The sequence below is a fragment of the Eucalyptus grandis genome, chromosome 7, assembly GCF_016545825.1.
Source record: "Eucalyptus grandis isolate ANBG69807.140 chromosome 7, ASM1654582v1, whole genome shotgun sequence".
NCBI lineage: Eukaryota > Viridiplantae > Streptophyta > Magnoliopsida > Myrtales > Myrtaceae > Eucalyptus > Eucalyptus grandis.
Window position 1 is genome coordinate 10,173,734 of NC_052618.1, and position 17,227 is coordinate 10,190,960.

The following is a 17,227-nucleotide window of genomic DNA, read 5'->3' on the forward strand; positions in this document are numbered from 1 at the left end:
ACAGCAGCCAAAGGCAAGAAAAAGATCTCATTTTTATGCTATGATCTGCATTGACTAAAATAGGACTGATCATTAGGAGATGGGCATAGTGATCCAACACAGGATGACTGCTCTTGTAAATCCCTCCACTTTCTAGAAAAGAATAATTTACATTGTACAACAAACGCAAAGGCGTATGCTGAAAGAGGAAAAACTCTACACCAACACCTGTTAGGCTATGTACCTCGCCAAGATAGCCAAGGAAGTTCAATTAACAAAAAATCAGGCTAATAAACTTCAACCTATAAGACAGGGAGCTTGCTCTAATCATTCTCCTGCTACATCTCACCTGTGGCCGAGCATAAGCACGTATACTGCTTGATAGCATCATAAACCAGCTGCATTATCAAAGTTTAACCATGAGTTTGTGATGTCTTGCATAATCTGCAGGGGCAGGCACAACATACCAAGCAAGAGAGAACCTGACAAAAGGATTCAGCATAATGGTTAATGCCTCACAGGCAGAAGTTTTCAACATAGCAGAAAGCATCACGCACCTCTGTTACTATGGCAAGGATTGCTGCAGTAGGTCATGTAGCTTGACAGGGTTCCAGAAATACCGCTTTCAACAACTTACCACGCTGTAGAGGAATTACGAATCACGCACGAAAGGCAGAGGAGCCAGTTCCCACAGAAAAGGTTAACCAGTAAGGAAAATGCAGCATATAGTCTGCTGAGGATACTTATTACAGATAAAATCACCAAAAGCAACAGCCACATTACTAGGCTTAAAAGGGTCATTCTATCAACCTCGAAATAAAAAGGTGTAACGGATGACTATGAATTCATGTCATCAAAAATTAAAATAGGTCACCACACAAATCAAGCAACACATATTTCCACGGGTTTAATGTCAAATTATCAGCAGAAGTGTGATACGCAACAACAAACAGCAAGAAATGACAGCACCCAACTAGTATTAAGTTATTAACTACAAAAGATCCGCATGCTGGTTGTGATTTCTACAGCAGTTGGGAATGGAATTCAGACCTTAATTGAAAAGGCCATAACAGATGCAACCCACTCTTAAGAGAAATTTGGCGTAACTACATTGCAAAAACCCATCCCAAAGTTTTTGTTCTATTTTTCCCACCTATTTTGAGCCCTTGTTTGCAGTTTTATTAGATTAGCATATCAATAAATACAACACTAAGTTGAAGATTTCTAAGCAAACTGACTCTGTTAGTAATCACAACCAAAAAATGAAAGTGAGCAAAAATTGTGTTTTGATTTTGATTGCTCTCAATTTTTAATGCAGTTGCAATTAAGTGCTCTCTCTTTCTCATGTGTCAGAAGCCAGAGTCACACATGCAACTTAGTGAACTACATGAAAATTGACTTAGAACACTAATAAGAGTCACATATGAATTTGCGTTTATGGGGCCCCCTAATTAGTATAACCTGATTTAGAATACTATTAAGCGCATGCCATGTGTTATTGGGCATCCGAAATTATATATCTGGAGAAGTTCATTTGCAGAGTATCTTTTAGACAAATAGATAAGAGCTATGCTCTACTTAGAGCACTAATAGTCACTGATCCATCACAAAGAAAAAATAGCAGAATTACCTCAAATAACATTACTCGGAAATTCACTCCTTCCTTTTATGAGATCTCACTCCTTTCAAACTTAACTGATGCTTGGACAGTGTTTCCTTAATAAGCTCATCACCAAAGAAGCGTGAATTTTTTAGAATAAGGTCTCTTGTTGACAAATCAATAGCATAACCATGACCGGACATCCACTGCAGCAGTTGGAGAAGTAATTCCTTCTTCTCAGGCAGAACAATAAATCGTGACACGGCCATATTAAATAATTTCTGCAAAGGAAAATACCATCATCAATAAATCTTGTAACTAGATATAAAAATCTCTAAAATTTTCATGAACTTTTTTTCATGCACAATTAACAATAGTGTCACTTTTCTTATGAACTGAAGCATCCCACCCACAGAGAGAGAGAGAGAGAGAGAGAGAGAGAGAGAGAGAGAGAGAGAGAGAAATGAAAGCAAAAGAGATTATTTCAGAAATTGGAGTACCAACTTATGCATTTTAAAGGTCAAGGCCCCAACATGCATAATTAGAGCAGAACGGAGCTGCTCACAATCTTGCAGGTCCTCAAACAAATTTCCTCAAGATTGGTCCAAAGAATCGAAAGCAAATTCAGTCACAGAACAAGAGATCAAGCATAAGAGAGGCACTGAATTCTTAAAACGTATTGCTTAAACTAAGAGAGGCATAAAAGGGATCTTTCTGGTTCTAAATAAACAACCAAAGACATCAAAGCAGTCACTTGCAAAAACAAAAATAACTACTGCGTTTTCCCCTAAGTGGGGTTAGCTCATGGGTCCTATGTCATTGCACTCTATTTTGGACCACATGCTTTGTAATATCCAGTCAATCAAGATCTCTGTTAAAATACTGTGCATGTCTTTTTAGATTTTCCTCTATCCCTTTTACCCCACATCTCCACCATCACTTTACAATTTGAAAGCCCACATAAGTGAATTGATAAATTCACTTATATGCAAAGAATGCGATGCATATGCCTTATCTTTCTTCTTTCATTTGGCCATAAAAAAGCACTTATTTCTGTTTAGTTAGTGCAAATACTGACTGCTTGCCTGATCAATCTTATTCCCAGAGGCATGGATGACCTTCAACACATCATTTATCAAGTTGACATTGCCCGACTTCATAAATGCAGTTGCAAACTTCCTTACTGCTTGCTTGGAGATTGATCCTGCATTGTCCTAGCAATTGAAGGAAAAATATACACGTGTAAGCAAAGGTGACCATTAAACACCCAAAGAAAGCCCAAAAAAAAGTACCTTGACAACGACATAAGCCTCCTTGTAAAGCCGTCCAGAAATCAGAATGTGCAGAATTTTCTCATGGAGTGCCTTACACATATTTCTTTTGCTATACCTCAACATATTGTAAACAGAAAAGGCTTCTGAGTAGGCATTCATGTTACCGAGTTGAAAGATTAGGGAGGAGCAAAGTCCCTGCAGCAACATGGATACTTCAGAATCCTTCAAAATTATTACTAGTTTCTTACAGTAAAAGCAAATCATGAAGTGGTGCCAAGGGGATGCTAACCCGTTTGCAAAATTATTTACAAGATAAAGAGCCCACTGACAACGAAACTAATACTACCAACACCCAGCATTAACTGCTTGTTTTCAACTTTTTTAACAGGTATCTCTTTGTTTTTAACTAAAACTGCTTTTCAATGTTATCAGAAAGACTGTATCTTTTATCTTGGAATAGTAAGAGAAAACTCCTCATTTGTTTGGCATAAAAGGGAGGCTTGCTCCCTTGCATGTAAAGATTAAGAAGTCTGGCCTTGACAAGTGAGGTTTACTGCCCCTTATTCCTCCATGCAAACAACAGAAACAAAAGGGGATCTTTACCACAGGTTTCACAGAATACCAGAATAAGCATTGATTCTTCCGCCATGAGTATAGTCTACAAATGTATTCCTATTTTTCTAAAAGAAGAAAAACAATCAGAATTTGGTTAACAGATTCAGCCATTTTGTGGCAAATGATGCCCCTCCCAACCAGAGCTACTCCTCTCCTTCAAAAATCCAAAAAGCCGAAGAACTCCTCACAAGGGTGACTTTCAGTCATAAAAAAAAATGTCCACTGTTGGAACAGCACAGTTCAGTATCAGCAGCCAAAGGAAGCTTGCTCTCCCTACTCGGAGGTAAACACTAGAAGCTGTTTGTTGATAGATTTCAATACAAATTACCTTTTCTGTTAAGTTTGCTTATGTCAGAGTGCTCTCTTTGTTTGAAGATGTAATCACTAGTTCCAAAATGAGTGTAGATTGATCAAGCATCACAAAGGCACAAGCGTCAAAGGAATAGGCATTTGAAAACTTAAAATTAGCGTTCCATGTTAAGAGCAATGAACCTAATTTAAGTTATGAGACATCAGGATATCATATTAGAAGTCATCATACCTCCTCTGGTCGGTGCCCCTTTTTATGCATGTCCTCTATAGTCCTGTAAGCAAGTAGATATAATTTCTCCTTAAAGAAGTATTTGACTAGGATATGAAAGGTATTGTAATCAGGATTGATAGCTAGTTCATCCATCTTCTTCAATGTTTGCATGACACTCTCCATTTCACCTGCTCTGCAATAGGCGCATAGCATTGTATTTAATATTACCAAGTCATATCTGTTAAATTTGGCTTCAAAGTCTTTGGCCAACAGTTTGGCCTCTTGTAAAAGCCCACACCGGCAAAATGCTGAAATCATGATGCAGTGAGCATAGCCATCTGCAAGTAAAACATAACCATTATATTCACACATAAGCATTGGCATTATACTATAGTAATGATACGAAGTTCTCCGCAGGGAAAAATTTGAAGTCCCCCCCCCCCACTTTTTCCTCCTTTCCCTCCCTCCCTGCACACTTGCAGACTGCTTGACTAAACCATCTTTGCTAAGGACATCAAAGCTAATACAAGTAAAAGGATGAAATGATGCTGGTCCCAGATCTCATTTAAAAACTGAAAAGTTTAAAGAAACATACTGGAATTCATTGAACTCATTTCAAAAGTGCATGTGAGGGAACTTTACAAAACTCATTTTCCTCCTTAATAAACAAGAATGGCAGAGAAGATAACCCGATAATCAAATGAAATTGTAGTCATGCTTAGTTACCAGATTTGACAGATTTTCCCATCATTTCGTCAAATACTGATTTAGCTTCATCTGTCCTTCCAGCCTTAGCTAGGCCATCCATCAATAGACAGTATGACATCTACAAATTGAACACATGGTAAGTTACAAAATGATAACTTCGAGCAAAATCTGAATATACATAAAATGATGGAACATCAGTGAGAACAAATTACAGAAGGAGAACAAAGGATCAATCCACAAGTTTATCAACAGGTAAGCGTAAGACATATGTTGCTTACAGGTTTAAAATCTCTCATATTGGTACCTGTAGATCGTTGAGCAAAAAGTTGAGAATGTTGCACGTCAATAGTTAGCAACCTACCTTTCCTATGCTTTTAGAAGTTATTAGTTTCTTTTGAAATATTACAGAATGCCTAGTATAATATACCTGATTGTTGCTCAGTGTCTGCCATTCATAAGTCTTATCCCGCAAAAATGCAAGACATCATAATTGGCACCAGTACTAAAAATAGGCCATTTACCCACAATATACGTCTTATCAATGAGAGGATTCGATAGTTCTATGCCAGAAAGATTAAACATGGTTTCCACATTTTCTACTTCAAGGGTAGTAGAGAGTAACATCAATCAACTAAAGGAGCCTCCATGCTCTTCTTTGCACATTCCTTGGTCAAATCCTAATTATCAAAATCATGGCACTCAACTACTGAAAGAAGTAAACACATCTGAAAAATTGTTCGAAGAGTTCTAAAAGTAGAATATAAAAGTTGCAAGACATGCATTATGGAGCTATGACTTTCATATGAACCCACCCACGAAGCGGTACTGCAGGAATCCCCAACTACAAAGCCCAAATGAAAAGTCATACTTAGAGCCCTCATCTTTTCACTTTGATGTCAATCAGAGATGTTATTTCTTGAAGCATGACCTGTGCTGTTTTATGAGACTAGGGCAAGGTAAATCAAAGCTCTTTGAGATAAACTGCCTAGCAATATGAGTATCAACGGCTGTATTTCACAAAAGAAGATGAGGTGCAAGAGACTCAGTTAAAGAGAAATGAAATATGAAAACATAACTCAAGAATGGTATGAGAAAATACAATTTATGGTAGAAAAGAGTGTTATCTAGGAGGAGAGGCTGAAGAAGACATGACAAAAACACAAAAGGCAGGATCTAGAAAATGGCTCTTTTAGAGGATATCCCACTAAATAGAGCCGCTCAAATAGTCAACCCTCCTTGGCAAAAAGGCTTTGTTCGTTTTCATCCTCACACAAAATTAAAGACTTTAAATTACACTGTATGATGATATTTGCACAGCATTGAGATAGAAAATGCAAGAAACAAGCTTCAAAGAATCCCTGATTGAATTTATGATTCATATTGCAGCCCATCAGCAAAGGCATGCGGTAATATATGAGAAATCTAATAGAGAGAATCCTCTGAAAGTCTATGATGGTCTAATTTCTCAAGACTAAACTGTGTCACAGTTTCCCGTCCTGACCAGCTTCTGTCCCTTTGACTTCTGAGGTCTGATGAGAATACTATGCATATCAATTGTTTCAGGTTGGATATATTTCAAGCCTGTTATAGCTTCATGTAGAAAGCAGAGAGAAAAGCACAATAATATACCTCATCTTTGGCATGGCCTAAGAGTTCCAGTTCGGCCAATAATTCTCTTGACTTATCAAATAAGCCTCCTCTGACGTAAACCTTTAGCAAAGTAGTCAAAATTACCTGAAAACCTTGCAGTAGTGAATGATGTCAACATGGTATAAGCATACTGTACATGTACAATACAAAAAGAAGTAATCAAAATTTCTGGTCAAGGCAACACACCTACGACACATACAAATTCAAGTGAGAGGGTTTTGACATTAGCCACTAAAGAAGCAGCTAGTAGACATGAAGTGGGTGAAAATGTTAATGACAACTGGGCAGCCTTAGAAGGCACCCTCTGTCCACCCCACAAAGATTCAAGAGGAAGCTGTAGCAGTAGGAATAATACTTGAAATTGACAGGTACTCCTTTTATTTTGTTATTATATTATTTAATCAAACTGCCAGAGCTTGATTGTCAAATTTTGAGTTACTCAGATCTATTTAACTTTGGGGAGGGGATCAACATCATCAGTCAGACAAGTGCAATGTAGTCCAAGGTACTCAAGCTAAACAGAGTGACTGAATCTAACTTCTAGGATGTCAGGGCAACAGGCTTTCCACAAGGCCCACACCCTCGATGCATACGGCATCAGTCATAAATAGGGATGGGCATGAGGGGCCATGCCTCAAGTAAAAATTCCAACAATATGTTTTTCAGCAAATTTTTTTATATATATCCCCATTTTGATATAATTTTAATTAATCAAAAAATAATGTAGTCGTGTTTTTTTTTTTTTTCCCTAAGATTATTTAAACAAATTTTCAAATAATTTAGGTAAGAGATATTTGTTCTTCCAAGAGATATTTTTGCAATGAAAATCCACCCCATGTAGGTCGGGACCTGGTGGGGTGCCGCTCCCCATGCCCATCCCTGGTTGTAAAGTTGCTCTTCCATCTGAGAACATGGGTTTTTAAACCCCCAAAGAGCGGCACTTTTTTCGCCTAGTTTATAGAAGTTTGGCAACAAATCAAAATAATAGTTTGAAAAGTAAAAGAACTATTAGACCTTAGGATGAGGAAATAGCACAAACTTTGGCAACTACATTTAAAAATAGGGTCCTCTTTAAAAGTTTCAATCCCACAATCCACATTACCATCTTCAAAATTATATGCATGCATTCAAATGCATCACATAACATAAAAATAAGAGATGAAGTTCGAAACGAACCTTATTGACAACTAAGCCTGCAGATTTCATATCCTGCACCAAGGCTTCAGCCTTCTTGTAATTACCATCAGCAGAGTACGAATTTAATAAAGAGCTATAATGGAATTCATTAGGTGTATGGCCTTCATTCACCATTTGCCTGAAGAAGCGCTCTGCATCTTCACAATGATTGTTCGAAGCACACACAGCAATAAGAGTCCCATACATTACACTATCCATTTTAAGACTATTATACTCCAGTTCCTGTATCAGTTCCAATGCTTTGGTGTAACCATCATTGACCTTCATGCAACCTGCAAGCAGCTAAGGATGATGAAGAAAGTAAGGATTGCTACTGCTCAAACCATGGACTTTACCAAGGAAGACTGCAATGATTTTCTGACTATTACTTCCTCAAACCTTGGAGCAAATCAAAGAGGTGATGTAGATTAAAATTGGATTTATTAAGCAGCGAAGAAAAGGGTTAAATTTTCTTAGTGGGGCATTATCCGAGCAAAATGAATCCAGTAAAAATTATAGGAACCTTTCCATTCAAAAGACTCCAGATTGCACCCATCGAATTTTCAACTCTAAAGTTGATCATGAGATTTCTTTGGCATATAGTTGATCATTGTTGCAACAAAATGAGATACTTTGTTGCAACATAATGGAAGGGGCACCTATCAACTTCCATCAATGAAGCCGTATACTATGAGAATGAGCAAAATAAGATGGGTCAATGTTGTGAAAGTTATACAATTCAAGACTAGAAACCATATGGTCCATTTTAATCCATGGATAATGTTGTCTAACATTCTAAAGAGACTATACCTTAACAATCCCTCTCCTGTATAAGTTGGGCCATCCATATGAAACATGGGATGCGGCCGTAGTAAAACGAACTAAAGAAAATGACAGAATAACATACAAAATAATGAAAAGGGGAGTATTTTGGATTTGAACACCTGACCTGTGCTCTAGCATGTTAAATAATTATTTTTCCAAAAGCTTAAACTGTCAAGAATAGGCCTACAACGTATTTAGCATAACTCCTCACACAAATTTCCAAAGTTCATGTATCAGAATTCCAATATAATATAACAATAGATATTATGTAAAATTTAATTTTTTATTGGTCACGAATCCATCTACCACAAGTTGCTAATTTTATTACTTAAAGAAAGTTAACCAAGATGAGGTTAGAGTTGCATACCGTACTATATGTAATGATATCTGGTTTCAGTCCATCCCGCTTCATCTGTTGAAAACATTTCATGCCAATCCCAAATTTACCATTTCTGACAAGGCAACTAAGAACAGCATTACTTATAAAGACATTGATTCTCATTGAGGCATCTGGAATACTGTTATAGATTTCCAGTGCATTCAAAGGGTTGTGGCTTGTCCCTGCGAACTTTATATAACTGCTATAACTAGCAGCACTAATCTTCTCATGTTTCTGCATATACTGAAAGAGCTGCAACAATTTCAACAGAAAATCAATATCAGCTCTTTGTTAGGTAATTAAAAGGAACAGAAAGAAAATGATAAAACGTCTACTAAGCAAGAAGACCCATTGCCAGGCATGATTTAGCCTGCCAAACAGAGGGTGAGCAGGAGACAGAGGAATGAGGCAGCAGAACATGTCAAAGGAAATGAATTAAGATCTTAAGCTTCCAAATCATGAGGGTGAAGCTAAAACCAATACCAAAAATCTTTTCGAGCTGTTTGGCAAAATCAAGTTTCTTATAAGTTGTCATAGCTTATTAGATTAGTCCCACAATCCATTAGTATCAGAGCCGTTAGGACGTGCCTTTCTCCAATCACCAGCAAGTACTCATATATGACCCATAATTGACAAAAATGTGGAAAGAGACGATAAGAAAAGATCCGGTGAACTTTGAGCTTACAAAATTGATTCAAAATTGAGAGCATGGCATAGACGCCGATCCCTCATACGAGGATAAGTCTTGGGGTTTGTTTGTTTTGACTTATGAAAAGCAAAAGCAACTTCGATACATCCCACCAAAATCTAAAATATAGTCAACTTTCAAAAAGCTATGAAGACTTATATGTGAATCCCCATGTCAACATTTCTATAATATGAAAGCTTCAGATGCTTAAGACTAAAAACAAAGTCAAAGTGCGCGCATTACAAGATTGAAAAAGAAAAAAATAAGTAAAAGCCAGTCCAAACACACTCTAAACTTATTGCGTTTTATAATTTTTTTGTCATTGTAGATATTCATAAAGATGCATTACAACTTTTAAAAGCATTTATCTCCAAGCACCATCAATTCAATGATTTTTGTGAGCTGCTCTTTGTTCTTGACAAATTTGAAGAGTAAGCATGATTCAGCCACATCGCAATGAATGCATAATGGAAGAAAACGCATGGATACCTTAAATCCATGACAGTCAGTCAATGCTAGTCCAGACAATGCAAAATTGTAAGTCAATGTTTGATATGAAATGATGGACGATTTAGAACTAGGAAATAATTGAAAGAGATATTCCAGATCACTGGACCAGCTGAGTAGTACCACTGTTGATCATCAAACCCATGAAGAGAGTCCATTAAAATGCTGACAACATGCTACCTCTATTACTCAATAAGGCTACATTCATTCTTCCCGAGTTCCAGATAATCAATGCTAAAAGAAAAAAGAGTTGTGACCCCTTCGAAAGTTAAATAAAGACAAAAGAGCGCTTAAAATGGAACAGAGCGGGAGTTGAAAAGTTGGTTTGTGCATATATAATTTCAATCATTGATGATAATTCCAAATTTTATGCAATGAAAGAGACACTTAAAACTTATTCGACAGAAAAAGTGAATATAACTTTGAAATTTTTCAAAACCTTGGAAATATCTTGCATCCGGTTGAGTTTCCCAAAATACCTCAAAATGGCATTCAAGTCCTGCACCTTCAGTAGACCGCCAAGCCTGCACAAAACTAAAAGACCTTAACCTCCTGAGATAAAGAAAGACAAGGAAAGAAATGACATTTGGCTGAAAGTGGAGGCACAAGAAATAGGCCAATTCGGCGGCTTTTTGCTCATTCTCATCAGTAATCGTCAAGGGAACGGCCCCTGTCCTTTGATTTCCATATAAAGGACACGACGAGCATAAATACCCTCTTTAACTTCGATTCAGATGGACTGAATATCTTTCATACGAAATCGTTGAAAGATGCGACGATTATTTCCAGGAAACATGCTTTCGAGACGTCTTTAGCATTAGATTCTGAGAGGGAACATACGAACTTGTGAAAGATGATTTCATCCTTTTTTCCCCTCAAGACATATAAAAGATTCATGCTTTATGGCATAAAATTCCATTTGGGATTCATTCTAAAATCTTCGAATGCCGCAACTGAACTCTCAAAATTCAATCTTGATTTCAAAAACGAACGCGCCGCATCGCCAATCAAACGAATCAAAGCACTTCACAAACAGCATCGAAACAGCGCGCAGGGCCATCGCGTTCTCCCGCTCAGTCAGGACCGGACCTTTCGAGCGCGGCGTCCAAATCGGGCGACTGCTGAATTTCGAGCACCGCGGCCTGCCTGGCCAGATAAGACTTGGAGCTATGTTTCCAGGCGGCGGGCGGAGGGCGGCGGGGGGCCGGCTCGGCTCGGTTCGGCTCGGCGAGGGCGGCGGGAGCCGAAGCGGAGAGAACCCGAGAGGACCGAGCGGCTGCTCTCGAAGGAGGAGGAACGGACGACGGACAGAGGAGCGGAGGAAGAGGGAGCGGCGGCGCCGGCGGGCGGGGGCGGAGGATGTTCGGAGAAGAGGCGGCGAGCGTGGAGGAAGGGATCGCCATAGCTGGGCCTATGCGAGCTCGACGTTGAGGAGGGAAATGCGGACGAAGAAGAAGAAGAAGAAGCTGAGAATGGAGAGTGATTTCCGTTTCCTCGGGGAAAATGGCGGGGTCCGGTTCGACCGGGGATCCGGTCGAACCGGCCTGAATTTCCGGTTCTCAATGGTTAAACCGTTCTGAATTGGTTTTGAGGCTATCTTAGAAAATGGTCAGTATCACAACAGTGACAATTTCATCCAAATTAATTTTTTTAACCATTAAAAACTCCAAACTATAATATTTATGATAAATTTATATTTTAAATTTTTTGTTAAATTGAATTAATACCAAAAATCAAAAACTAAAAAAAATCAATTGACATTTATAACTACTGTGCTAATCATTCAATTCAATAATTTCAAGGCAAAGTTTAATAGAAATCAAAGAGGGTAAATTTGTCCCCTGTAGTTTATATCCTCTAAATGGAGATCTTGTAACTAAATAGTTATGATTCAATCCAAGGATAGAGATAGATGTATTAATTTGGGATAGTTTTTGATAAATTTGTTACATGTGTATTAATTTGGGATCTTTCGTGATATTAACTATATAAAGAAAAAGAAAATTACTTCTTCACCCATATAAAATTGAACCGTTATCTTTCAACATGAATACTTGATTAACGCATGGTTTTGTAATCAAATGGTGCAACTTTTCTATTTTGTTACAATTTTTGTATGCAGAACAAAAGGGCTTGAGTTTTAGGTAGAATCGGGAATCAAACTGGAAGCGACCAATTCAAGCAACAGTTATTCCAAAATTGACCGGCTTAGTCCCCCAATTCCGAGCTTTTTATGACTAGAGGGTCACAAGGTCAATTTTTGTTTCTAAGTTGGATTGGGAACAAATTTGCCCTGAAATCAATCACCCTAATTTTGATTGATTGACTACCAAATCTATAAATTCTTATCTATCCAAGATTTACCCATGATTTAAAAAATATTAGATTGATTTCAAAGACACACCAAACCAGGAATATTGATTTTTTTAGTTTTTACAGTTCATTTTTAAAAGTACTTTGATTTTTTAAAATCATAAAAACTTGAAATTTCACAAAATACATACATCTGTAAGTAAATTTTCACATGAAGGCAAAAGAGCTCATTTTGTTTTTTCTTAAACTGAAACAAATGGGGTTACTTACTTTTCGATCTAAAACCTTGCTATGGTTTCTCAATTATAATTTGATATATAGATATATATGTACACATTCATTTTTACTGGAAAAACTACTAATTTTAACAAAAAGTCATAAACTGTTGATATATTGAAAATTAATAAAAAGTAGCTGACCAGGCGAAGAACTGAGTAAAGGTATTTAATATATTGGTAATTTTACTTCCATAGTATTTGAAAGTGGTTGGTAGCTTTCTGCTTCAACAGTTGAAAGGAAAGCGCCTCAAGCTCAAGAACAGACATCAGATTTCTTGAGCTCCACGAATGGAAATGCTTAAATTTCCACAGGAAACCAAACAAAAAACAATCAATGCAACGTTACTGAAGGGCAGTACTCGTGAAATGCCGTTCAGTAACTACAGCGATCCTTTCCTAAGTTCGAACCAGGTCGGGAAAACGGAACGAATTTGCTTCAGTCCTTTGGAGATTCAAGAGTAATATTAAGCTGTACTTATTGCTATATATACATGCAAACTGTTTGTTTTACAGACAAGAGGAGTTCCAACTAGCATCTACAGCCTTCATGATCCTTTCGTGCAGTTTGGCTCCAGAGCATGCGACTATACCTCGATCCAGACCTTCCAAATAAATACCCTTTGAAAAATCAAGGGGACGTCCCCTCGCATCCGTCACGACACCACCAGCCTCCTGTACTATCACAACTCCGGCAGCGTGGTCCCATATTTTCTCCTTGTAACCCGCCCTTGCGAACTTCATGAAGATCTCAGCATCTCCACGAGCTATGGCTGCATACTTGACCATGCTGTACACGCGCAATGGCTGCTTCCTGCAGAAACAGAGGCATTGTCAAGCATGTAAGCTCTCTCGCCAGTGTGTTCTAATTATTCATAAATCTCTTCTTTCAACACCCGGAGTTCATGGTGCTGGGGGAACATCTGCTTTTCCCATGACCAGATGGGCCTTCTTATGAGTTTTTGGTGTGCCTTAAATCCTAGGGTCTGCTAGTTTGTCATAATCTCAACAATTTTCTTGTTTTGCAGCATTCAGGGAATATCTGTTATTTCGCATTATAAGTTACACATCCTTTATGAATCATTCACTAATGCTTAAGTGGAGCTAAAATGTACTCCATTTCTGTTCATATCACCATGCAAAGCAGTGAACATAGGGGAAGAGACACGTACGCACCTAAGCCCAACACTGTGAGCTAGTCCAGCTGTGAAGGAATGACTTGAATTTGCCTTCTCAACTGGTTCGCAGAACGTTGCTAATGCTGGATTATCAATGGAAGAAACACGAACGGGCACTGCAGCGTTTGGCCACTCTAAACTCTTATTCTTATGGAGCAATGGCTGCATCCAGGCCTCACCACTGCCTTCCCTGGCATAAAGTATGCAACCCCGGTCCCAAGATTCCGACGCCGGTGGGGTCAATTTGGTGATAATCCTATGGTAGCGATGGTGATAGTTTAGCCACTCCTTTTTCATTGGGTAATTGGGGCAGCCAAGAACTCCAAGGACCACTTTCCCATCTTCTATCAGTGAAAGAGCAACAGCGTACTGATCACCACGCACAAACCCCAGTGTACCATCAACAGGGTCTAGCGCCCAAAACTTTCTGTTTAGCCTGCCAGCGGAGTTGCAACGGCCAATAGCCTCGAGCACTTCCTTAGGGCCAAGGTTCCCTTGAGGAGACATAAGCCCGAATCGAGGTGCCTCAGATAGGGCTTCATTGACTGTTTCCACAACCGCTTTCAACAAGCCAGCTCCATCAGCCTTGGAGAGAGCATGCACATCCTCCTCGGCAACAATCGAGACATTGCTAGTTCCGAAAGACTCAGATAACAACAAACTTATTGTAGCTTGCACGCTCCAGTCTGTTTAGATGCAAGATCAAGGGCATTAGCCAAAATACTTGGTGAAGACTGCAACTGCATCATATAAAGCATGAACATGAAGAACTAATGGAACATGTTAAAAGTACACATTGGTTGAGGCCATCAAAAAAATGCCTCTCTCTAGGATCTAAGCAATCAGGAAGCACTTGCTTCTCATAGAGCATAAACAAAGATTATACACAAAAGTAGCATGACGTGACTGGTGCATGCGGAAAGAATCTCATGACTAATTCTAGTGACAGAATCTATAATCAAAGAACCGGCAGATTGGTTATATAGATAAACAAGTAAGATAGAGCAAATTATAAACAGCACATATGATACTGCAGAACTATTTCAAGTAAATAGACAAAGAAAAGGAACAAAACGCTTAAATTTGCTGATGAGGGAAATAACCTAAGGTTCTACTTCATTAGGCTTTAAGGTTTTCATTTTTTTAGCAGAAAAAAGGCAGATAATACATGATAGATAGGAGATACTGTCTTGGGGAAAGAAAAACCTACACGTCAAAGAAAGAGGCTTAAACATGTACGCTATCATTTGGTATATGTAACTGAAAAATAATGCATTTTCAACCACACAAACTCAAGGAAGGAAAATTCTGATGTTGCAAATCGCAAGGGAAAAGAAAGGAAAACCAAGCAGTTACTTCACAACATAATTACATCAGAAAATAAAAAATCTGTAATTTGCCTAATTGCGTCAACAAGGCAAATTAATGTGAAAAGTACAATTGATGCCACAGCGAAGTCTGACCCCCATACAGAGAAGTTTGTGGGGACCTCGTTCTCGAGATAAAGCACTTAGTCGAATAAACAGTAGACACGCTCATAAAATTTTAAAATACAACTACAACTGAACCTCCTCCAAAGTAGGGACTCACTTGCATGCTAGTAAATAGGTACTCAAAATTTATAAACTGGCATTTCAGTTTCCTTAGGCTAATAGTTATTAGGGCGAATCCATTGCTTGCCTCGTCTAGAATGGGAACTCTATTCCAGACTCAGATTCAGCAGGTTTTTAGAAAGCTTCATTAGTAAGCCAATTAAACTCTACTATTGCACCAACAGGAAAAGGTTCCCTTCTTTAAAAAAGACTTCACTTAAAGATATTGCAGCTTCGAGCACTAAACATTCCACCAATCTCTCTACACAGTCGGGAACCAAAAGGTCTCTGGTCCAGTCATTTCTTATCACTAACATTATGTGCACTATGTGATGGAAGATATACCATCAGATTAGTCACCAGTAAGAATTATTTGCAAATGAGAATGTGTAATTCAAGGACCACAAAGAGTAAAGCTATGTCCTAGCAATTACTCCAGAAATACCCTTAATTTATGGCATAAACCAAACTCAGAACCAATCCACATAATCACTCATCAGAACCAAACAAACAGGATTCACAGTCACCACCAACTTGCCCAACCAAGAACTGCATAATTTAACAAAAAATAAACAGTAGTAGTTGGCTTTTCTTTTACCAGCAATAGTGACTGGAGAATTATCATCCTTGGAGTGAACTTGCTTATCATTGCTGCCACTACTGTTGCCGTCGTTAGTCTTAAACACTAGAGTATCCTGCACTTTCTGGCAAATCCAACATGCTATCTGTACGGCTCTAACTGCAACATCCAGCTCTCTGGAGTATCTCTCCTCCCCTGCTTCAGAGGAAAGACTCAACCTTTCGGGGTCCTCCATTAAAGGGTGTGATGGGCTTGTGCTGAAATTGGATGGGGAAGCGATCTTAAGCACATGTGACCTGTTCTTGGGTGAGTATACTGATGGGCTGTGGCTTTGGGAGAAGAAAGAGATGAATCCGGCTACATGGTTGGACGAGAATTGAACACATCTCCCCTGTCGCAGCACAACTTGCGGGAGGTTTCCACCAATTCTCGGGCAACTGATAGGCATTTAAATCCCACCACTACCCAAAAGAAAAAGAAAAAACCCAACAACAGAACTCCTCTCTCTCTCTCTCTCCCTCTCAAAAACCCAACATCTCTCTCTCTCTCTCTCTCTCTCAAAAACCCAACATCTCTCTCTCTCTCTCTCTCTCTCTCTCTCTCTCTCTGTGCGTAGATTACAAGACTGGTCGTCGTATGATGTGGTTCGTGAGGGTGAAGGGACGATTGGGGGGATGAATATATAGAGGACAAAAAGACAAACCTCGAAAAAGAAAGAGAGAGAGAGAGAGAGATATTGTGAAATCTTCTTTTCCCATTACTCCTCCATCAAAGCATCTTCTCCAATCAATTGGACATAATTTGCTTCGAATCCCCCTCAATTTTTACACCATGACACGACGGTTTATCTTGCTCAAGAAAGCTGACTTTGTCCCACTTCCACTTTCGGGCAGTGTGGAAGATATTAAAACAGATTACTACAGCAAAAAAATTAAATTTCTAAGGTGGGTAATTCCTAACTTTTTAAAGTTGGAGGGCTATTTTGCAAAAACGAGAAATGGAAGAACCCGTAACTTCTTGAAATTTTGAGGACTAGTGCGCAATGGTGCCGAAGGTTTAATAAGGTTTTTAATAGTTGTCCCAATAACTTACAGACACTTTTTTCTTTTTCTTTTTTCCTTCTTTGGGTGAGCACCCAATTTATCACAACCTTCCGATCACAAATTGCATCGTACTACATGAGGCTTGCATTAACTCCGTACATCGAATAATGACCTTTCTTAGATGGATTTGCATAATTTCATCAATTTTATCATAATAATCAGATTCATCGAAAATATATTTTCCATCGAACGTTTAATATTTTCCTCCTTTTATTGGGGTTTTTCTTCTTAAACAAACATTCATGATTGCATACAAACACAA

General features: G+C 38.5%; 2 protein-coding genes across 5 annotated transcripts; both read right to left on the minus strand.

The window, feature by feature from the left end:
* Positions 1–12: 12 nt before the first annotated feature.
* On the minus strand, positions 13–11,369 carry LOC104452703 (pentatricopeptide repeat-containing protein At1g10910, chloroplastic). Of its 4 annotated transcripts, none has more exons than XR_726892.3 (12): positions 11,014–11,369; positions 10,364–10,448; positions 8,718–8,981; positions 7,526–7,828; positions 6,329–6,433; positions 4,718–4,817; positions 4,010–4,329; positions 2,872–3,048; positions 2,665–2,793; positions 1,625–1,860; positions 537–620; positions 13–461 (listed from the first exon to the last, which is right to left on the minus strand). XR_726892.3 is itself a non-coding variant. In XM_010067172.3 (11 exons), exons 1-10 carry the CDS (start codon positions 11,325–11,327, stop codon positions 1,633–1,635), a joined length of 2,025 nt encoding a protein of 674 aa, XP_010065474.2. In that variant the 5' UTR covers positions 11,328–11,369; the 3' UTR covers positions 13–461; positions 1,610–1,632. The 4 variants fall into 4 exon arrangements, 1 of the variants encoding a protein (XP_010065474.2); XR_726890.3 differs by having other exon boundaries at positions 1,610–1,860; XR_005553292.1 differs by having other exon boundaries at positions 537–661; positions 1,610–1,860.
* A 1,488-nt stretch (positions 11,370–12,857) lies between these two features.
* LOC104452704 (PAP-specific phosphatase HAL2-like) lies at positions 12,858–16,428 on the minus strand. The gene is made up of 3 exons (XM_010067173.3): positions 15,881–16,428; positions 13,689–14,376; positions 12,858–13,326 (listed from the first exon to the last, which is right to left on the minus strand). The coding sequence occupies exons 1-3, from the start codon at positions 16,308–16,310 to the stop codon at positions 13,023–13,025; spliced, it is 1,422 nt and encodes a 473-aa protein (XP_010065475.2). The 5' UTR covers positions 16,311–16,428; the 3' UTR covers positions 12,858–13,022.
* Between the last annotated feature and the right edge of the window lie 799 nt (positions 16,429–17,227).

Bases quoted from the DNA above. Each gene is read 5' to 3' on its own strand.
- LOC104452703 (XM_010067172.3), bottom strand. From the start codon at position 11,327: ATGGCGATCCCTTCCTCCACGCTCGCCGCCTCTTCTCCGAACATCCTC. The intron at 4,818-6,328 runs GTATATTATTGT...TTCAATTTGTAG, and splicing joins TAGGCCATGCCAAAGATGAG to ATGTCATACTGTCTATTGAT. The intron at 2,794-2,871 runs GTACTTTTTTTT...TTCAATTGCTAG, and splicing joins AGGCTTATGTCGTTGTCAAG to GACAATGCAGGATCAATCTC.
- LOC104452704 (XM_010067173.3), bottom strand. From the start codon at position 16,310: ATGCCTATCAGTTGCCCGAGAATTGGTGGAAACCTCCCGCAAGTTGTG. The intron at 14,377-15,880 runs GTAAAAGAAAAG...GCATCTAAACAG, and splicing joins TTCTCCAGTCACTATTGCTG to ACTGGAGCGTGCAAGCTACA. The intron at 13,327-13,688 runs GTGCGTACGTGT...CTGTTTCTGCAG, and splicing joins GCTCACAGTGTTGGGCTTAG to GAAGCAGCCATTGCGCGTGT.